The 23,549-nt window shown below is 40.8% G+C and overlaps 1 protein-coding gene across 1 annotated transcript in view; it reads left to right on the forward strand.

Moving 5' to 3' along the window:
• LOC145397270 (glutamate receptor ionotropic, delta-2-like) overlaps positions 1-23,549 on the forward strand; it is a 69,455-nt gene that overhangs the window by 10,920 nt on the left and 34,986 nt on the right. Inside the window, exons 3-4 of the mRNA XM_080270468.1 lie at positions 12,978-13,094; positions 19,415-19,638. Coding sequence (XP_080126594.1) covers positions 12,978-13,094; positions 19,415-19,638 — 341 coding nt within the window. The remainder of the gene's footprint in view (positions 1-12,977; positions 13,095-19,414; positions 19,639-23,549) is intronic.

The raw sequence follows: 23,549 nt of genomic DNA on the forward strand, positions 1-23,549 counted from the left end.
GACACAGCCACTGGCTCACCAGACAACTGAGGAGCTGCACACACTTGACTTCCACCAATATCATTTCCAAGTAAGAAAGTTACACCTGACATTGGGAGTGTCTCAACCAACCCAACCATAACAGAACCATTAACAAAACCAGACTCTAAATGCACTCTGCACAGAGGAACAGAGAAGTAATTATTCCCTACACCTTGTAAGATTACAGTTTCATCAGAGGAATTAAAATTAGAGCCTAGAACACTGGTCAGCATAAGGGATTGGCAAGCACCTGTATCACGATATATTTGAACTGATTTCCTGTCATTACTGTCCAGAGGACTGACAAAACCATCAGACAGGAAATTAGCACATGAACTCTTGAGAGTGTCACCCACGTTACTGCTCAAAAGAGGAGCTCCATCATGAGAATTTAAGTTACCCCTCAAAGCAGGTTCAGTTAACTCAGTTAAAGAATTCTGGGAACTCTCAAGAGTGGACACTAGACCAATTGACTGAATATTTAAAGACTCCTTTTTGTTCACATCACGCTGTCTCCTGAAACATCTCTCCGTAGTATGACCAAGCTTACTACAATAAGTACATTTACTTTTCTGAAATCTAGAGGTGAAGCTGGTATTTACTTCCTGAGAAACATCATCCTTATTCTCTTTCCTGTTACCTGTACTCTGAGTAGAGGCAACGTACTTACTCTCAGCTTTCCCTTTTTCTCTAGAATATCTCTTGTGAGTGAGAACATACTCATCAGCTAAAACTGCAGCATCACACAAATTATCTATTCTTTTCTCATCAAGATATAGGCTTACATCTTTATAAATACACCTTTTGAAATCCTCCAGCAAAATCATCTGCTTAAATTTACCAAAATCAGAATCCACATTCTTAGAATTTAACCACTGCTCCAACAAATCTTCTTTGATTTTTGCATACTCAACATGGGATTGCTTATCTTGCTTGTAAGTTGTCCTAAATTTTACTCTATAGGCTTCAGGAACAAGCTCATAGGCCTTAAGAATCAAGCTCTTAACTACATCATAATTATCAGACTGATCCTGAGGCAAAGATGCATAAGTTACTTGAGCTTTACCGGTGAGAACAGTTTGAAGGAGTACTGGCCAATACTCCTTAGGCCAATTAAAACCTGTAGCTACCCTCTCAAACAACTGAAAATATTTTGTTAAATCAGATTCATTAAAAGGAGGGACAAGTTTAACATTTTTAGCCACATCAAAATCATCAGAGCTAGATGATCCAGTTCCACCTTGTTTCATGCGATACTCATGGTCTGCCTGAATCCTGGCAAGTTCAATTTGTGCCTGAGCCTGTACCTGTGCCTCTTCAATACGAGCATTTGCTTCCTTAACACGAGACTCCGCCTCCTTAGCCTTAGCCTCCTGCAGAGCTAGCTGTAACTTAGCTAATTCAATCTGCGTTTGCTCATTTGGAGGAGTTACATTAAACAAGCTTTTATTAATCATGCCAACAATTTGATCTTTAGAATGATGAGAGTGAACTGCAATTCCCAATTGTTGAGCAACAAGCTTAAGTTCATTCTTTGTTCTGTTTTCTATATCACACACTGTTTGCACATTTGACAAAAAATCTTTGGCTTCATCAAGTGTAGAAATAGTAGCCATCATGAATATATCACAGTCACAAAATATCAAACAATATCCTTATGATAATATCCTGAATATCCTGATATGAGGTCGCCAAATTTATGTTACGGAACAGAGAAAGATAATGTACACTTTAAGTGAGAATACGAAGAGTCACTACTGTCCCGTAAAGTTCCAGGTTCAAAACAAAAGAGCTAGGTAAAATTACAAGTTAAAGTTTAATGCACAAACTAACAACTAAACATTCAGGACTCATAAGGATAATGTAATGGCAAATAAACAGGTTAAATATATGGTTAACTGCAATAGCCTCTATTAACACGAAATTAGCAAGAGTAAATTTATCTAAGTCAGCCCTGATAAAATGAGATACCAGATAATACTCAGTGAATGCCAGATAAATAATTACAGATACAAACTATTATTAAAAATGACTGACAAAGAACCCCACACGAATTACAAAAACTTCACTAGGCCTACAAATTAAACTTATGCTATACAGTACAAGAAAAATGCAACAACAGTTATACTCAAATTACACACAGCTGCTAGATGGAAGGAGATTTCTTGAGCACTCACAATAATATCTGAAAAGGTGAGGACAGAGATGTGAACAAAATGAGGAGCAGATCTAAGTGGCAATGATGCAGAGACTGAGCTCATTATATAGGATCCAGGAGAGCTTGATACAACTTGTAATAAGGACGCGCAAATGAAGCCATGGGGACATAGAGTTGACAATCCCGCTCTGGACAACAGAGAGAACGACTTACTCTACTATAACGGTAGAAGGGGGGGACTGAGGCAGAACACGCTCGTGATCAAACATGCAGCATACTGTGCGTTAAAAATCACACAAAGGATGATGAAATCATAGGCTATGTAACACCTCCCCACAAAGAAAAAAGAAATTTACAAAGGAAATTTCTTATTACTCTAAAACAATCTGTATATGGCATTACAGACCATGCAAAGGTCTTTCCTAATGTTACAAAAAATGAGATCTCCCTAGCACGTTCAGTCATAGGTACTTGCCAGTATCCCTTTAACAAATCAAACTTACTTATGTACCTAGCCTTTCCGATCTTGTCTATGCAATCTTCCACACGAGGGAGAGGGTAAGTGTCTGTTTTGGTTATCTGATTAACACGTCTGTAGTCGATGCAAAGCCTCTGTGACCCACCTGGCTTAGGGACCAGAGTGACAGGAGAACTCCACTCGCTCTGACAGGGCTCAATCATCTTGTGGTCCAACAGGTAGCCAAGCTCCTTCTGGATGAGAGGAACTTTCACTGGGTTCACACGGTAAGGAGGCAATTTAATTGGCTTTGCGTCTCCAACATCGACATCATGCATCAACACAGTAGTTCTTCCTGGAGTGGCACGGAACACTTGCGGGTACTCCTGCAGTAATGCCGAAAACTCCTGCCTTTCCTTGGGTGGTAGATGAGAAAGCTTAGTCTGGAGATCATTCATGATATCAGGATTCTTCCCCAAACTATCACTCAGGCTCATACTGCATGGGAGAGCTTCACTTGCAGACTCGGGTGGAACAGCTACAGTGCAGACTGGATTATTTTCGTCCCGCCTGTGATATAACTTTAGCATGTTGATGTGACATAGTTGCTTGCTCTTTCTACGATCTGGTGTGGCGATGACATAGCTGACATCACTGAGTTTCTTCTCCACGAAATAAGGGCCACTAAACTTGGCTTGAAGAGGTTGCCCATGAACTGGTAGCAGAATCAAAACCTGATCTCCTGGCTGAAAGTGGCGTAACCTGGACTTCTTATCATACCAAGTCTTCATCTTCTCCTGAGCAGCTCCTAAATTCTCTCTCGCCAGCTGTAAAGCAGTGGACAGCCGTTCTTTGAAATTCATCACAAACTCCAGCAGGTTGACGTCATCTTCCTCCGACAGCCAGCATTCCTTGAGTAGCTTAAGGGGTCCTCTTACTTCATGGCCAAGCAGTAGTTCAAAAGGTGAGAAGCCTAGTGATTCATTTGGAGATTCTCTTGCAGCAAACACAACGAATGGAAGACCTTTATCCCAGTCTTTCTGATGTTCCAAACAGTATTTCTTGAGCATCGATTTGAGTGTTTGATGGTATCTCTCCAACGCTCCTTGGGTCTGGGGATGGTAAGCTGAAGACGTGATCTGGGAGATGCCCAACTCTTTCAGAGACTGCTTGAAAACATTTGACATGAAATTACTTCCCCGGTCGGACTGTACCTCCTTGGGCAGACCAAACTTTGTGAAGAACCCTAGCATTTCCTTAACCACGTTCTTTGCTGAGATGTTTCTAAGTGGAATGGCTTCAGGATAACGAGTAGCCATATCAATCATGGTCAACACATAAGAAAATCCTGAAGAAGTCTTAGGAAGAGGGCCCACAATATCCACCAACACACGGGTGAAAGGCGCCTCAAAAGGAGGAATGGGAACTAGAGGTGCAACCTTTTCGGTCTGATTACACTTTCCCACAACTTGACAGGTGTGACAAGACTTACAATACCAGGAAACATCCCTGAAGATACCTGGCCAGTAGAAGTGTTTCAAAATGCGTGCCACAGTCTTCCTCACTCCAAGGTGTCCTGCCAAACTGGAATCATGAGCCACTCGAATGATATCCTGCCTACAAACACGAGGGATGACAACTTGATGTACAACCTCCCATTCACAGTCGGCTGATGCTGTGGGGGTCTCCACTTCCTCATAAGTACTCCTGACTTTACATAATAACAAGTAGAAGCACCGGCTGACTCTTCTTCACTGTAAGCAGAGTTAGCTAGACCTTTCAACTCAGGGTCAGCAACCTGCAACTCAACCAACTCTTGACGAGACAAATTATCAACACTACGGGGTACTGCCTCATCTGGTGAGTGGTCCAAATTAGCAAGAAAAGTGTCAGCTAGGATAACATCATCATCATCATCATTATCCTCTAAATCACCAGTAACTTTAGACTTAGCCCTAGTGACAGCACATGCAGGGAACACATCAGGGACATCACAATCCCGGGACACAGCCACTGGCTCACCAGACAACTGAGGAGCTGCACACACTTGACTTCCACCAATATCATTTCCAAGTAAGAAAGTTACACCTGACATTGGGAGTGTCTCAACCAACCCAACCATAACAGAACCATTAACAAAACCAGACTCTAAATGCACTCTGCACAGAGGAACAGAGAAGTAATTATTCCCTACACCTTGTAAGATTACAGTTTCATCAGAGGAATTAAAATTAGAGCCTAGAACACTGGTCAGCATAAGGGATTGGCAAGCACCTGTATCACGATATATTTGAACTGATTTCCTGTCATTACTGTCCAGAGGACTGACAAAACCATCAGACAGGAAATTAGCACATGAACTCTTGAGAGTGTCACCCACGTTACTGCTCAAAAGAGGAGCTCCATCATGAGAATTTAAGTTACCCCTCAAAGCAGGTTCAGTTAACTCAGTTAAAGAATTCTGGGAACTCTCAAGAGTGGACACTAGACCAATTGACTGAATATTTAAAGACTCCTTTTTGTTCACATCACGCTGTCTCCTGAAACATCTCTCCATAGTATGACCAAGCTTACTACAATAAGTACATTTACTTTTCTGAAATCTAGAGGTGAAGCTGGTATTTACTTCCTGAGAAACATCATCCTTATTCTCTTTCCTGTTACCTGTACTCTGAGTAGAGGCAACGTACTTACTCTCAGCTTTCCCTTTTTCTCTAGAATATCTCTTGTGAGTGAGAACATACTCATCAGCTAAAACTGCAGCATCACACAAATTATCTATTCTTTTCTCATCAAGATATAGGCTTACATCTTTATAAATACACCTTTTGAAATCCTCCAGCAAAATCATCTGCTTAAATTTACCAAAATCAGAATCCACATTCTTAGAATTTAACCACTGCTCCAACAAATCTTCTTTGATTTTTGCATACTCAACATGGGATTGCTTATCTTGCTTGTAAGTTGTCCTAAATTTTACTCTATAGGCTTCAGGAACAAGCTCATAGGCCTTAAGAATCAAGCTCTTAACTACATCATAATTATCAGACTGATCCTGAGGCAAAGATGCATAAGTTACTTGAGCTTTACCGGTGAGAACAGTTTGAAGGAGTACTGGCCAATACTCCTTAGGCCAATTAAAACCTGTAGCTACCCTCTCAAACAACTGAAAATATTTTGTTAAATCAGATTCATTAAAAGGAGGGACAAGTTTAACATTTTTAGCCACATCAAAATCATCAGAGCTAGATGATCCAGTTCCACCTTGTTTCATGCGATACTCATGGTCTGCCTGAATCCTGGCAAGTTCAATTTGTGCCTGAGCCTGTACCTGTGCCTCTTCAATACGAGCATTTGCTTCCTTAACACGAGACTCCGCCTCCTTAGCCTTAGCCTCCTGCAGAGCTAGCTGTAACTTAGCTAATTCAATCTGCGTTTGCTCATTTGGAGGAGTTACATTAAACAAGCTTTTATTAATCATGCCAACAATTTGATCTTTAGAATGATGAGAGTGAACTGCAATTCCCAATTGTTGAGCAACAAGCTTAAGTTCATTCTTTGTTCTGTTTTCTATATCACACACTGTTTGCACATTTGACAAAAAATCTTTGGCTTCATCAAGTGTAGAAATAGTAGCCATCATGAATATATCACAGTCACAAAATATCAAACAATATCCTTATGATAATATCCTGAATATCCTGATATGAGGTCGCCAAATTTATGTTACGGAACAGAGAAAGATAATGTACACTTTAAGTGAGAATACGAAGAGTCACTACTGTCCCGTAAAGTTCCAGGTTCAAAACAAAAGAGCTAGGTAAAATTACAAGTTAAAGTTTAATGCACAAACTAACAACTAAACATTCAGGACTCATAAGGATAATGTAATGGCAAATAAACAGGTTAAATATATGGTTAACTGCAATAGCCTCTATTAACACGAAATTAGCAAGAGTAAATTTATCTAAGTCAGCCCTGATAAAATGAGATACCAGATAATACTCAGTGAATGCCAGATAAATAATTACAGATACAAACTATTATTAAAAATGACTGACAAAGAACCCCACACGAATTACAAAAACTTCACTAGGCCTACAAATTAAACTTATGCTATACAGTACAAGAAAAAATGCAACAACAGTTATACTCAAATTACACACAGCTGCTAGATGGTTGGAGATTTCTTGAGCACTCACAATAATATCTGTACAGGGGAGGACAGAGATGTGAACAAAATGAGGAGCAGATCTAAGTGGCAATGATGCAGAGACTGAGCTCATTATATAGGATCCAGGAGAGCTTGATACAACTTGTAATAAGGACGCGCAAATGAAGCCATGGGGACATAGAGTTGACAATCCCGCTCTGGACAACAGAGAGAACGACTTACTCTACTATAACGGTAGAAGGGGGGGACTGAGGCAGAACACGCTCGTGATCAAACATGCAGCATACTGTGCGTTAAAAATCACACAAAGGATGATGAAATCATAGGCTATGTAACAATATATATATATATATATATATATATATATATATATATATTTGGTAAAGCCAGTTCACAGATTTATATGTAGTTTATTTCTGGAGTTATTATATTAAAAAAACATTTATAATCTGTCAAAATATATTATGCGTATTTTCAAGACAGCTACGCACTAATATCAAGATGAGAAGAAAGTATTCGCCAATTAAGGTGGGAGTCTGAGTAGGTATAAACTTTCTACCACTGAAGCAGCAGACCAAACCTTTCATTATGGTATCATCTTTTTATAGTCTGTCTTTGTTATCTCCTGGTGATTATATTCAGTTCAGGACAACCCTTAACATTGATAGGGTTTATGTAATCTGTATCTCACGGTTTCCCGTGAGCGGATTAGAATCGTCCAGTTAGAGTTTTCTTTGTTCGCTTAGTACTCTCGGATATTATATTTAATTAGTATAGTCTGGGGATGTCTTTTTATATATCTTAGTGCCTCGACAGGATGTTTATATTCAGCTTAATCAAACCCTTTGTGAAAGTAGTACCGGTAACAATCTCTGGAGCCTATGTCTCAGTTCAGTAAAGTCGTTTGACGCGAGCCGGGACAGAATACGAGAGTTATCCCCATCATGAGGAGGCTAGTAGTGACTGTATTAACACTGACTGGATCCTGTGACTCTCTCAGCCTAAGGCACTGACAAGGAGTCTACATGTGGTGTTGTGTATCCCAGACGGAGGTGAGCAGCTGTGGTGTCCATCCAGGAATCAAACATCCTCATATCTCTGTACCACGCCATGGGGATATACTCTGGTTCGATCCCACCGAGACGCTGTCTACCATTAGGGGGCACCGGTTCCCTTCCAGGTGTATGTATACTATGCCCGCAGGATAGCCCCACACATGCAGATGCTTATCTGTGTTCACGGGTCAGCTTCATCTACTGGTTCTCGAATTGGAAGGCATGGCCCAGAAGGGGCGTACGGATGTATATTAGGTGGGCCATGATGGGCTGGTGTAGTAGTACTGTAAATCAGAGGGTCAGTGAAATCGCACTTAGAGTCCTCTTGCCATTGTCCACAACATATTTACATGAATTTGGCATCTCCTCCCTTCTACACATAAAAAGTAAAAGCCGAAACCTGTTGGTTGTGGATGCAGATATGTGATGTGTGTTATCAGTGACTCAGCCTCGAAAGAGTCGACTGACTGAAAGCAAACAGTGTCATCCATCCCACTGATATGTAACAAAATATGCATTCTGACTGATAGATGTAAGAGTTAAAATAAATGGAAAGCGCAAAAAAAAATTCCTCTCTGATCGTTATTTGTGAGGGTCTTGAGAGAGAACTGAAGGGAGACTACGAGAATGTTAAGATCCCCACAAGTGGGAAATGAAGAGAAAAAGTTTGAGAAACATTGGCTTAGCCAGACAGGCCTGGGATAAGCAACAGGAACAACAAGTCAGTTAATAAAGTCTAGAGCATTTGATGGAAAAAGAAATAGAAATGTTGCGAACATAACAAGAATGTGATAGAATTAAAACCAAGACTCCTATGGCTTACTCGGCTGAACAGAATACTACAACTGTACTTATCATGAGAGTTTATGAAGGCTCTATGCTTCTCATCCGTTCAAGAAGCCTCATGAATCATATAATCATGTCTGGTGATACCTGGAATAAAACCAAGACGACGTCCTCGTAGTGGCAGGAAACACCCTTTATTATGAGAAATACCGTTAGGAAATGCTTCTTCATATTATTATTGCTGGAGAAGAGGGAACAAATAAGTGTTTTGCTGCCACAGATGAAACTGAATACTTCAGATAGGCTATATCCAAACTCAAATTTGGATGAGGAAAGCTTGAGCCATAAAAAGGTTTGTCAATACAGTTTTCAGCCCTGACTAAACGTTTCCTCTACTGAATAATGTTGTCCGATGGTAAATTTTACGGTAAACCTTATCCAAGCCAAAAGGGTTCTGCAATCAATAATTATATCCCTTCCCCTACATGCAAGATGAGGACAACAAGGAAGGAACTCTGGGCCCCGTGTTGGCTGCCCTGTCACTTCCAGAACAACCACACTGCACGCTGGTCATTCTTACAGGAGCTGACAACTCCATCTTCACTTCATTTCCGGTACAGCGAACTACTTCATATAATAGTAATGAATAAATAAAAGAGCCCAATAAATCTCTTTCATCCCTGTACCATTGAGTCCTGTTGCCATGCTGTAGTCATTACCACAACACGTCCTCGTCATCTCTGATGTAAAAGCAGCCATGAATCTTTCTGTGTGTGAGTGTGTGTGTGTAAGTTATCTTGTCGAAGAAGTCTGGCAGCAAGGTGAGTGAGTTGGTGGGCAGATGTGTGAGCAGACAGGGTAGGCGGAGTAGGTGGAGTGGATAGGTGGGTTGGGTGAGGGGTGGACAGGCAAAGTGGATGGACTGGTTGAGTGGACAGGAACGGTGGGGTCGGTAGGATGGATGGATGTGTGTGTGTGTGTGTGTGTGTGTGTGTGTGTGTGTGTGTGTGTGTGTGTGTGACGCTAGGTGTGATGGAATAGGTGGGGTAGACAGAGTGGTTAAGTTGATAAGGCGGGCGGTCATGGAGGCGATGTTAGGATGGGCGATTGTGTGAATGAGTGGGGTACGTGAGTGGGTTGGGCAATACGGGAAGTTGGGTGGGTGGACAACGTGGGCAGGTGGGGTAAATGGGTGGTGAGAGTGAGTTGGAGGTTGTGAGAGTGGGTGGGAGGGTGAGTGAGTGTAGGCTTTGTGAATAGACGGATGGATGTGGGTCTTCCCTAGAGATAAGGAAGGAGACGAGCTCACTACACTGGATGAGTGGGTACGTATTTGGGTTGGCGATTAGGTGGACACATGGATAAGGAGAAAAAGTCTATGGTTGGAATAGGTCCCTGTGAGAAGAGGTCCTCGGGAAAAATTGGAATAAGTGGAAACAAAGGTTCTGTTGGTAAAAGTAACCTTATGGGGGAAAGAGGCCTAGGTGCAAAAGACAGAGGGTTTGGTGTTTCCTCACGGGAGAAAATAGGTCAAGAGAGGGTAAACAGCTTCTGGTCCATGGGGTAAGTGGGTCATTGGATGATAAAAGTAAACCCCTGGTAGAAAATGGGCCCTTGGGGGAAACAGGTTCTTTAGGATATTGAGTCAATGGTGACACATGGTCCATGGGAGTAAAAAGCCCTAAGAGGAAAACAGGTTGAAGGGGACGTTATAATCCATAACGAAGAGTAAGCTAGTAGGTGGATGGAGGTATGAACCTCAGGGGGTGAAGCCAGAGCAGGCTTATGTACTTGTATTAATATATTAGCAATATTCACAAAGTTAACATTCACGTCTATTATGGCTCTCGCAACACTGACTAAAAACTAAGACACGCTCTTATAAGAAGTTACATCTTGCTACATACTTTAAACAATGTTGTATCTCTTGTGTGCATACCTTTCCAAACCAAGCCCCCCCCTCAAAAAAAAAAAAAAAAAAAAATAGCTGTCAAAAAAAACGCAGTACCACTGACCATTTTTAACCAAATCTCGGGAAGTCACTCTGTCAGTCTAAGCCATTATGTTTATCACATACTCGAATCATTAGCTAACACTATAAAAACAACTGCCTCTGTGTGTGTGTGTGTGTGTGTAGAAAGTTTCAGATCATCTTGTGGCGATTCATGCTTGTGGCAGGATGAGTAGGTTAGTGGGCAGATGGGTATTCCGGAATGGGTGGGCAGAGTGATGGATAGGTGGCATCGGTGGACTGAGTGGGTGGAGTTAATGGTGTGGGTGGGTGAAATGGGTAAGGTGAGTTTGTGTGGCGGGTGGGGTGGGCGAGGTAGGTGGGATGGGCAAAGTAGGCTGGGTAGGTGGATGGATTGGGTAAGCTGGGTGTGTGGGTAGGGGGTTGGGTGGTGTTGGGCTTGATGGGTGGGTGTGCTTTTTGAGTGAGTGAGTGGATGTATTGCTTCCCAAGAGACAAGTTAGAAGATGGGCTTTCTACACTAAGTGAATAGGTAGGTACATGGGTGGGAGTGTAGGTGGGTTGGTACATGGGAGACAATAGTCCAACTGGTGAATCGTTCCATGGGGCTAATAAGTCCATGGTTGGAGTTGGCTATTCGGGAAAAATGCTCCATGGGGGATACATCTTTATGGCAAATGAGCCCAAGTGGAAATACGAGTGTAAGCCCAGTGAGTAAAAAGGTCGATGGAGGAAACAGGTTCAGTAAGAATTTGGTGTGCCCCATGGCGAGAAAATTCACCCAGTGGAAAAAAGGATCACTGAAGAAAATAAAACCATGAGGAGAATAGGTCCATGGGGGAAATTTGGTCCATCAAGAACATGTGTGATGTGGCGAAAAACAGGTCCACGAGGAAAAACAAGTCCAAAGTGAAAAAAAAAAAAATCCTTGGGAGAATATGTCCATGGAGGGTAATGGGCAAAAGTGGAAGTAGGTATAATTGTCATAAAGACTTTGTGTCATAAAAGACTTTGTAGTTACTTGTAGTGGAGTTTTCTATATATTAGACTTGTGGGCGAGCGGTTGTTATATTTGAGTAGCTTGTAAGTAGATAATCTTCTTTCCCATTTGTCATGTAGTGACAGGAGAGGTAAAGAATAGTATGGGACTATTTTTATTTGTCTTGGAAATATTAACAAGTCTCTCACACAGAGCGGAGTATAAAGTAGAGTCCCGCTAGCTATCTCTCTGTCTCGCTCTCTCTGTCTCTCTCTCATGTTGCCAAGCCCTTCTCCCTGCGACCTGTCTGTTCTAAGGCTAGCTTCTTTCTGAGCTCTCTTTCCTAAATTCTGGTGTAACAGGAGACGTATCACGTGTGTTCCTTGTGGGTGGAAAGTTCTAGAAGCCTGTGTGTGAGTATGTGTGTATGTGTGTGTATGGTCACTAAGGCTTTGTTCACCGGTGGATTGCTGACAACTAACTGCATCATCTCCTTACTGGCCACTGTCGTCAGCTTTCCTCAGTGTAATTTGCAAGCTCATTTCCCATTCCCAGGCTCGCATAGAGCTGTCTATCTATCTATTTATCTATCTATCTATTATGATTTGTAACTACAATGGGAGTCCCAATACATAATGGGTAAAAAAGATCCATCAAAGAAATCGGTCCATGCAAGAAAATAGGCTCATGGGGGGTAAAATAAGTCCATGGGGAAAAAAGATCCAATGGGAAAATAGGCCCACCGGAAAAATGGGTCCATGGGGGAAATACGGCTTATGAGGAAAATAAGCCTATGGTGATAATAGGTTCGAAGGGAAAAAGAAGGTCCATGAGGAAATAAGTCCATGGGAAAAAGCAGGTTAAAGGAGAAAAACTGAATAATGAGGAAAATAGGTCCATGGAGGAAAACACATCCATGGGAAAAATGGGCCTACTGGGGAAAGCAGGTCCCGGATGAAAAATAGGTCTACGAAGGAAATTGGATCAGCAGGACGAAAATCTGTCCATGGGGGTAAAATATGTGATTAGAACATGACACCTTGGGATATAACCGGAGATTGGCATATGTGCTATTTGTACTAGTGAGTGGGAGGCAAGCGGGAACAATCAATAGCATTACCATCATAGTAACATGCTGAGTCAGGAGAGAAATCAAGATGAATACTCATAGTAATCATGGTTATTATATGGAAGATACTGATCAGTCTTTAGCAAATATAAGCTTCGTCACAACAATGAAATATGCAGTTCACAGCAGAACCCATCAAAGCAAATGAAATGTATATTGCAAACAATAAATTCTATTGCTATCCTTAATGTAGGCTAGACATAAAAGATTCAAACCTCATTTACTAACAAAACTTTTACCCTGCAGGAATTAAAATATGCACATGCACTATGGTCTTTAGGAAGCTATGCAGTTGTGCCTGGCATACAATACGGCAATAAGACTCTGGCTCAGCTGCCTGATGTTTTGAATCACGTTAAAGAGGTAAGTTTCCATTTAGATTAAAGTGCATAATGCCTCTTATGTTACTACTGAACGTTTTCGGTCCCTTATGTTTTGGATTTTCGAGTGTTCGCTATTATACATGTGACCCTGTAGATCACTTAAGGCCACATAAAGTCAAAGGTCATTTTACCAATTAATAACTCATAAGAGACTTCCTGTATCTTGATAATAGTAAATATCTATCTTCAACCAATTTCGAGTTGTAGCCTCCTGAATAACCGTGAACTTTAATTTGACCTTCAAGTTCACTTAAGTCAAAGGTCTTGGTACCAATTAACAGCCCAAATGAGATTTCGTAAATAGTATATAGTATAATAGTAAATATCTATCTGCAACCAGTTTCGGGCTATAGCCCCCTGAATATCTGTGACCTTGAGTTTGACCTTTCATGGTCACATAAGGTTGAAGGTTTTAGTCCCAAATGAAAGCCCATATGGGAGTTCATGTATGCTGATAATAGTAAATATATCTATCTTCAACCTGTTTCAAGTTATAACCCTATGAATGTCCGTGACCTAGATTTTGACCTTTATGGGCTACTCGATTACCTCGAAAATGTAATCACTTTCCTTTGGGACCAGTTCCAACATATCCTGAAAGTTTCATGTAATTTCATTGAGCCGTTTCTCAGTAATGTTGCTAACGAGCAAAGAATCAAAGAAAAAAAGAGACAACGAAATAAGAAACTCCACCAAAACCAATACCTCGTCGGACTCCGTCTGGGCGAGATAATTAATTCATACTACTGGCAAACGATTTTACAAGGTTAAGAAGTGGCTTCACGTCGTTGCAGTATTCAATAGGCAAGCATTTATGTATCATAAAACTGCCAATGAATATAGAATTTAAATTTATCACAGAGGGAGAAAAATCATTGAATTTTTCTGTAGATAATATTGTTGAGTATATTTTTGACAATGGTAGGCTACTACTGCATGAATATTTTGATGTTGCCTGTACACTTTACTGTACTTGAATCTAGAATTCCAAAATTGCGTGGGTGAGCAGTATCCAAGCTGTTGGCATGTGAGTGAGGAAAGGTGACTGCTAAAACCAATCCATTGCCTTGAAAAAAAAGAAAAAAAAAAGAAAAAGAAAAAAAGAGGACCTCAGAGCCCGGTTTAAAGGGTAACTGTCCAAAGTTGGATACATTCAAGCAGCCAGAGCTTTCACGGAGCTTACGTCAGGTTTTCAAGTTCATATTGGGTCAGCTTTGATGATGAACAGTTAAAAGCTCAGAGTCATATGTGATATAAAGTATGAAGTGAAAGGACTTCTATAAGAAACATCATGGCCTTGTACACCTTACTTTTTTGTTTTTGTCATAAGGCATGTCAAATGACTTTGTAGGTGTTGTTACCTGGATCTTGGCGTTTGAATTTCTTCACTATTATTGTAAAACCGGTGCATATTAGATTTTCATATTATTACGACCTTCACCTTGCCCAGCGTCCTGTTTTTTACACAAAAAATTATAACTTATTCCTCTAGGAACACTCAAACTGCAAACGAGGCGCTATTATATCCAATAATTATCCCACATGTTCCTAACAGACAGACTGAGTGACAGGGACAAACCTGGCCAAACACATAACCTCCCTGGCTGAGGTTAACACAACACAATCCTCTCAGCTGACCTGCATGACCTTTTACTTACCATGACGTAATTTCAATAATATTCTAGCTAACTACATTCATTTTAATGTGTCCGACTCTGGGCAAAGGCTTCAGAGCTTATCCCCAGGGCATATCCCCAAGGGCCAGTAGTCTTCCTACATCTCCGCATGTCACCACTTCGGCGCTAACGCCCACTGTCCGTACTGAATATATGCTAGGTCTGATTTTCAGATCAGAAGAATAAGATCTACAAGTCATTATCGCTTCGACTTCCAGGGAGCTCTTCTAATCTGAATGAATTAATGCGATGGTATTAGTTAGAAAGATGTCTATCTCTCTCACTATCTGTGTACTGCCAAACGCCTTAATCCTGTTACGGGTGGCCACAAAAAAAATTGCCTCCACTTTGTCCTGTCCTCCTCCATTTAGATGCCGTTCCTCCAGTTCACACCCCCTTGCCTCATATATCTCTCCATTTCATCACCCCATCTCATCCTTGGTCACCCCCTCCTCCTCTCCTCCACCTCACTCATATACACTAATTTAGTCTGTCTCTCATTCTTTATCCTCTATACATGGCAAACCCATCGCAAAGTATTTGTCTTAATATTTTCAATTACACCCACATCAACATCACAACGCTCCTTTACTTCCTCATTTGTCTACCTGCATCTCCATGTAACTCCACATGCTTCTCTCAAATAACCCATTTCCACTGTTCTTACCCTTGGCTTGTGTACTTCAAATAGGGTCCAAGTTTACATTTGTATGATGGAGCAGAGATCACAATACTGCCATGCAACGGCACTGCTGTTTCCATGCTCACTTCTTTATTCCTTATCATTGCGTTCAGTGAATCTGCAACCTTTCTACCTTGCCGTGTCCTTTCAAGCACTTCATCCTCTAAATTTATATCCCTACTAATCACACCACCTAAGTACTTGAATACACTCACATTCTCAATTTTTTCATCATCCTTGCTGACCATGGTGCTAAGTCATGTATCTAAGACCATACGAGTAACCTTACTTTCTTTTATATTCACTTTAAAATTCCGTTTCCTAAAAACACGCCCAAACTCACGCACCAAACTTTACAGCTCACATTTATCTTCACTTTACATTACACCACCGTCTGCATACAACAGTACAGGATGTCTCCACACCTTACCCTTTCTCATTAAAGACACTCCAGCATGAACTGCCCTAACTACTATTTCATTTATAACACCAACGGTTTATAAACTGAACAACCACGGGGACATTACAGACCGAGCTTTAATCCAACACTCATTTCAAAGAACTCACTGAATTCACAATCGACACGTGCTACAGCCCTAGTGCCCTCATACATACTTTTCAACATCAACCAGTCCTTTGTATTCAGTACTATACTATTTCACTGTGTGTGTGTGTGTGTGTGTGTGTGTGTGTGTGTGTGTGTGTGCAACATAATTCAAACTGCTTTAATCCACTCTAGACCACACTTGGTGGCAGAACTGTGGAACAGGAAAATATGTGGTGATCCGATTTTGAGAATATCAGTCAAGCTCACACGGTAAGGTAAAAAATTTCGGTTGTATAAACTCTACGAGATTTCTTCCTCCCTCACATTTCACCCACATGTCACTATCAATTGGCTCAAGCAGTGCACCCATGATCCAGTGTCATTTCAACCTCTAACCCTACGTCGGGCTTCAGATGAATCGTAGCCAAGAAAAACACCTACTGAAGATCTGCAATCCAGTTTTATTGACATCGAGGTATTCATGAGTAGCTTCTACCGCATGCAATGTAGTTATAAGCTTCAACATAGTGGGGGGCGGGGAGGACCACCACCTATCTTGACGTTGTTCAATAGACGGCCATCATAAGTGCTAGCCTGCATATTGTTGATAGCGAAAGGCTGTTCAATCCTCTGTCAGTGTGTGATGAATGTCCTAATAAATGCTGCTTGAACCGAGTAAAATGCACATACAGTGCATGTTCAGACTATTTTGGCGATTGAAGCTATTCGATTTCTCTGATCATGGGCAAGTTAAATGCTTCGAGTTGTATGACCAAAGCAAAAATCTGCTTATTATTAACATTTTGGAGATATTTACTTTTAGTGTTCAGTTTGGCAAGTTTTTTTTTTTTTTTTTTTTTTTTTTTTTTAAAGCAATATTACGCAGACAGTTACAAAAATCACTTAAGTTTTGCGTATTACTTTATCTTAAGGTAACCAATGATCTGAATAGATCTGATGTATCCTTGATTATTTCGATGAAACATTATTTTTGTGTTTTAATGTACTGCCCGATCACATGTCTGATAGTTTTCTTGCTCAATTGTTTGAACAATTATGCCTCGTGAGTCTACATGAACCCACAGTTCTTCTTTTACAGGGAAGATGTACGTTTCAAAAAAGTTGTTTAGTTTTACAGATATTGTAGAGTAACACTTACTTTCCGAGGTCCCATGGCATGTCTCTTATAAAGAAATCTATCCTTTCAAATATCACCACAGGAATGTCGCCTTCACGAAAACCTAAATTCAGCTTGTAAATGAGGAAATTGTATGGACTAGAGAATGTATGGACTAGACGGTAGGTTGTTAAAAGGAGTAAAAAGTTTTTATGTAAATAGTAAAGTGTGTGTAAGAGTAGGAAATGCTGTGAGTGATTGGTTTCCTATCAGAGTGGGGCCGCGGCAGGGATGCGTGATGTCGCCTTGGTTGTTTAATTTTTATATGGGTGGTGCTGTAAGGGAGGTGAATGCAAGAGTGTTAGGTGGAGGTTTGAATATGGTAAATGCTAATGGTACAGAGTGGAATCTGAATCAGCTGCTGTTTGCAGGTTATACTGCACTGGTGGCTGATCCGGAGGAGAGACTGATACAGTTGGTCAAGGAATTTGGAAGGGTGTGTGAAAGAAGGAAATTGAGGGTAAATGAGTATAACAGTAAAGGGATGAAGTGTACTAGGTTCGTAGATGGAAGGAGGATGAATGTATTTTTGAATGGTTAGTCACTTGACAATAATGTTTTAAGTATTTAGGGTCACATGTTGGCTATGGGTGGAATAATACCTGTAGTTGCAGTGGTTAAGGTTAGAATCAGTCAAATAGGGAAGGTGCTGGGAGGAATGAAAAAAGCGTTTAGGTGTCGTTTGCTTAGATTGGATTTAATGGGATGGCTGTATGAGGGTGTAGTGGTGCCCTCTGCATTATACTGGGCTAAAACATGGAATATGGGTGTAGCAGAGAGGAAGAGTTTGAATGTAATGGAGATGAGGTGTCTGAGGAGTATGTGTGGAGTGATGCGTATGGATTGAGCGAGAAATGATGAAGTGCAAAGGAGAATTGGAATTAAATGGGAGATGGCTGATCGAGTTTAACAGAGAGTGTTATCGTGGTTTGGACATATGGAGAGAATGGATGAAGAGTAACTGGTGAAAAAGATAACTGGATCGGATATAAGAGGTTCAATGCCGAGAGGAAAACCACAAATAGGATGGATGGACGGTATGAAGAGAGAGTTAGTTGTGAGAAAGATGTTTGTAAGGCAAGGAAGAATGATTGCGTGTGATAAGGATGACTGGGGAGAAATTATGAATGATTAAATGGTGACGCGGCCACGAGGGGATATTCTCCCACATTTGGCCTAGTTAGCCGATCAGGTTTAGGTGCGGGTGAGGGGGTGGGTACATTATAATGTGGCAGGGGGAAACCAGCTCAACTGTCAGGCCTTGCTGCAGATGTCACTGATCGCAATGTGCAATTGACCCTCGTGCGGTGTGCTGCAGTGTTGATCTGTCCCTTCTCCCCTTGAGGCTAAGATAAGAACACGCGTGTGTGTGTGTGTGTGTGTGTGTGTGTGTGTGTGTGTGTGCGTGTGTATGTGTGTGTGTGTGTGTGTGAATAACCTGGGAGTGTGTTGTCCTGTCTCAGCTACCCAAATTTTTTGGAGGAAGCAACCTAGGTATACTGATAGACAAATACTGAGGGGAAACGGAAATCAGTGTTGAGTATGGTGGTTTAACAATATATATTTTATGATAAGAGAGTGAGAACTGAGAACTATAGTCGCAGCGCGTGACCCTGAGGTTTTTGTTATCGTACCCTGGCAACCTACCTTTCAAAAGTGCGTCTGGTCATGATTTCGTGTATAATATGAGACGCATGTGATTCTTGTATAATATGTTCGTCTATAATAATATTTGTGTATAATATATACATGTACAATAATATGATTCGTGTATAGTATGATACGAAATCGGACGCACATTTTGAATGATAGGTTGCCAGGGTACGATAATGACAACCTCAGAGTCGTGCGCCGCAACTATAGTTTCCATAAAACATGCGAATTATTCAGACTAACAAAACTGGTTTTCAATAAAAGCCAGAGTTAACATTAACCCACTGTTGTACGATTGTAGAATTACATACTAACTGGTGGTCAGAGTAGTATCAGTTACTATATTAAAATCTGTCTAACACTTTCTTGTTTAATAGAATTATTATACTTTCAACAGTTTTATATGTCAATGTAACATCATAGAGCAGTATAAAGAAATAATATTCTCATATTCCTTATGAAGTGCTGCAGTCATAAGGGTATAGATAATTCAAAGGATAGTCCTATCTGATGATGAATGCTTCAGAACAAGTGAAACTGTAACAAATATTGCTAACATCACCAGCTGCGGCAGTTGTCACAGTGTGTGGTAATGGTGGTGGTGAGTGACGACCCAGCCTTGCTCAGTGCGTTTGCCCATTGGTCCATCAAAACCCACCTTCTTGCATGGTCAACGAAATTGCTTGTTATCACCCGCCTCCCACTTGCCCTTCCGTCAGGCCTCTACAACCTTCTCTCCAATACCAATAGCATGCTCGTCATCCTCAGCAATAATAACACAAACGCTAGGTAAGTCAGTACAGTAAAATTTAATATTTTTAAGGTAAATATTTAAGTACTATAAGGGAAAACTCTGAGATAGAGTCAACAAAATGAACCCTCAAACACCAATGGATTCTTTAGCACTAATATCATGCTTGTCATTGTTGGTAATAATCATCTGAATGCTAAGTGTGATCACGAGCGAGCGAGTGAAGTTTACTTTCAGTGTAGAGACAGTCACAATGAGGCCCCGGTGTAGCAGGTCCAAACCACTCCCGTCAAATACACTCTATAGTGATTTGAACTTAGGTTAAGATCACCCTAGAGTAGTATGAACCTAGGTTGTGGTCACTTTAGAGTGAGTTGAACCCAGGTGTACATCACTTCCTTGATTAGGTTCACTACACTCCCTCCAGGCTCAAATTACTTCCCTACAGGTTCAGAACACTCCCCTCATTTTTCCCTATAAATAAAATAGTAAAAATGAACTGACTCCCTTCATTATGTGAACAATTATATACCAGAGCATATTATAATTCATGCATATTAGGAAAAATTAGTGGATGTATATGAATGTTCTCTAGGATTAATTGAATAATTAAGATGCACTTTGATTCTATTTTATTGCAAGGAAAAGAACATATGAAAGATTACATGGTATTAAACTGCCTATAAACACATTAAAAATCCCTATCTTTCTGGGTCTTTTGACACACTCACACACTAAGAACACGATTAAAGTGTTCGTGATACTGTAGTTAAATGCGCTTGGTACCGATGATACGTAACTGGTGGAACCACACACAGTAGCTCATGTGACAACCATCTTCTAACACCTGCTTGTTTTTCTGTAAAGATCACAGTGGGCGTATTAAGCAGGGAAGCTACTGCAACAATCTCTATATCTGTCGCCCACACAGCAGTAGCATCTATACAACTGTTGTTCATATATTCATCCACGTCCTTCTGACCTGAATAGTTTTCAAAATGACACATATTGCTGATTGGTGGGCACTTCGACCACACAATCAATAATATTCTTGTGCTGGTTCTCAGTTCCTGTTATCTCCTTTGATAATGCATGGAACAAGCAGTTGCCATCCCCAAGAATTGTGTCAACAGATGATGGTTCATTAGACAATACTTCAGGCTTAGGTATGGGGAACTTTCCTTTAGGAGGTGGCAAACCAAGTTTGGTAGCAATGGATTTTCTCTAAGCACCATCAGTTGGGATGAAGAGAAACTCTTAATTTCCCTGCACTCCAGTCAATTCTGCATATTCGTTACCTTCCACACAAGTCTAGCCCTGCTTTTGTCTTCAGGACTTGAGAAATTTTAGGGTTCTTCAGTTGATACAGTCCCTTGCCCACTTCTTTGTAGATGTCATATGGACCATACCAAGGGTCAACACTTTCCCCTTGTTTTTTGTCTACACACTTGTTATTCCACTGAAAAGAATCACCAGTTTGAAAGGAAACCTTGTTGTGGTATCTCTTGTTAAAAACTTTTTGTTGATGAGCTTGAGAAATATCAAATATTTGATTAAACTTTCGGGTACACCACTTCTTTAAGGTCAGGAACAAATTGAAGGTGATCTTGAAGGGATGATGCATCGAAATCACAATCAGGAGCTTTACGTGGGGCATCTTCACTCTGAATAACTTAGACTTCATCTGGGAGCACAACATTAACACCACACATCAAATAGAATGCACTAAATCCCCTTGATATCTGCTTGCTTGTGTTGAAAGGAAAGCCCACACCAAGCAGAGCCTGCGGCCACTGATCGCACCTTCGGCAGGGACGACTGAATTGTCAGGTTGTTTTTCTCTACTAAACCGTTGGCTTGGGGGTGATATTCATTGGTGATTCGTTGCTCCAAGACCATGCAGCTTCCTCGACACACTGCTCACAAATTCACAATTTGGACAGCTGGCACGCCAGGGCAACAGACGGTCTCATAGATGAAGACAGCTACACTTCCGGCAGTCTTATTCTTTAGCAGTTTTGCTCCAGTCCACTTGGTGAAGTAGTCTGCCATAACCACCATGCTGACATAACCCTCTTCTGTTGGTGTCAAGGAGCACAGGTCTATGCCAACTTGTTTCCATGGTGTTGCGGGCATAGGTGCAGGGTTTAGATCTGGTGAAGTCTTTTTGAACCTAGTACTGGCCTTCTGACAACAATTGCATGTTACTATACTCCGTTTTTTTAATTGAGGCGAACATGCACTTCACAGGTTGATGATAACTGGCTGAATGCAACATGTCCACAAAATATTTACTAACCAAAATTTCCCCCTTAGATATTTGTTGTCAGTTAATAATTCTAGATCATGACGTAATGTTGCATTCAGCCAATAATCACCAATCTGTCAAGTGCATCTTCGCCTCGATAAAAAAAAAAAAACTGAGTATAGGTAATTCATCGCATCAGTTGCTGCACCAGGTCACCAAAATCTGTAAATTAAATCACTAATAATAAGTAAAATTCACTTGGTATTATTAACTGAAAAACATCTATACTGAATCATTGAATCTGCAGATTGTGTGTGTGTGTGTGTGGGGGGGGGTGATCGACTAGAGTACATGGTTTTCCACTGTACTTACTCTCCGTGATTTTCGTCCAACGTCTTATCCCTGCCAATATGGCCTCCAAGAGCTTTTGACTGTGTGGAATTACCAGCACCCTCATGACACATTGACACTATTCTCTTTCGTTCAGCTTCTAGAATGACTCTCAGGCGGACAACTGAAATGAAAAGATTTTGATCATTAAGAGATTAGGTCATTCTCTTCAAAATGTGTTTGTACACTGATTTATTTTTGTTTTCATATTCATAACATAAAAACATACTTTGGGGATCATTTCTTGATGATTTATGCATGTAAAACAGTTCACCATTGTAAACAACACACTTAGATGCCTTCCAACGGAAATTTGACTTCTTTCCTGGATCATCTTTGCACCAATCTGGATGTTCACTTGCCACAAATATGCTCGTATTTCACAAAATTCCATTCTGAAAATGCATTACAAAAAATTACTGAAATTAAACAGCTTGTTCAACAGACCTCATGCAAGCCAGGAAACACAGATAGAACTGATGGAGACTGTGCATGCATCTGTACTCGAGTGAGTCACTTGACGCACGAATCTGTTTCACACAGCTCCTATCCAGTGCATGGGAACCCAGGTTGAGAAACACTACACTAGTGTGATTTTAAACTGAAGAGTGATTTGAATCTATAAAGGGGAGTGCTGTGAAACTAGGGGGAGTATTGTGATCCTAGGTCCAGATCACTCTAGGATGATTTCAATCTGGGGTGTGACCTGAACCTCCTACACCGGCCTGCCTGGCTCAGTCCACCTGGCACGGTTTTTAGACGTTTGTAACATTTTTCATAATAAAGGTACAGTCGTTATTTTTCCCTAGGTGTTTTGCCGATCAATTCAACAGTGCATTTATTTATTCTCTAAACCATTACACAGGTCTGCAAAATTACGGGTATTATTTTTTTTTTTTAATGCTGAGTATTTTTTTTATTGCACTTATGGGCACAATAAGAAAAGCATTCTAAATGTTTTCATCATATCATTTTAATACAAAATTTAGAAGAAATTTAAACTATAGCAAATTATAAACTTTCAATCGAGCTATACACTCTTCTAAATTAAATGAAAATGAAATTATTTAGTCAATGTAATTTTTTTTAACATATACATAAAGGAAAAAAAAAAATGGAGTTCCCCCGAGCTAAGCCCTGTATTGGACTATGTAGCCCCGCTAGGGTTACAGGAGCGAGCTACCACTCCCGGCACGGCAGCCCAGGCGAGGCTCGAACTCGCAATCCCCCGATTACGAGTCCGGCGCGCTACCACTGTGCTACCGCGCCCCCCATACATATTGGAAACAACAGTATATATTCCGAATCACA

Source organism: Coenobita brevimanus, chromosome 40 (genome assembly GCF_032717465.1).
Source record: "Coenobita brevimanus isolate Jiangsu-jjx chromosome 40, ASM3271746v2, whole genome shotgun sequence".
NCBI classification, from domain to species: Eukaryota; Metazoa; Arthropoda; class Malacostraca; order Decapoda; family Coenobitidae; genus Coenobita; species Coenobita brevimanus.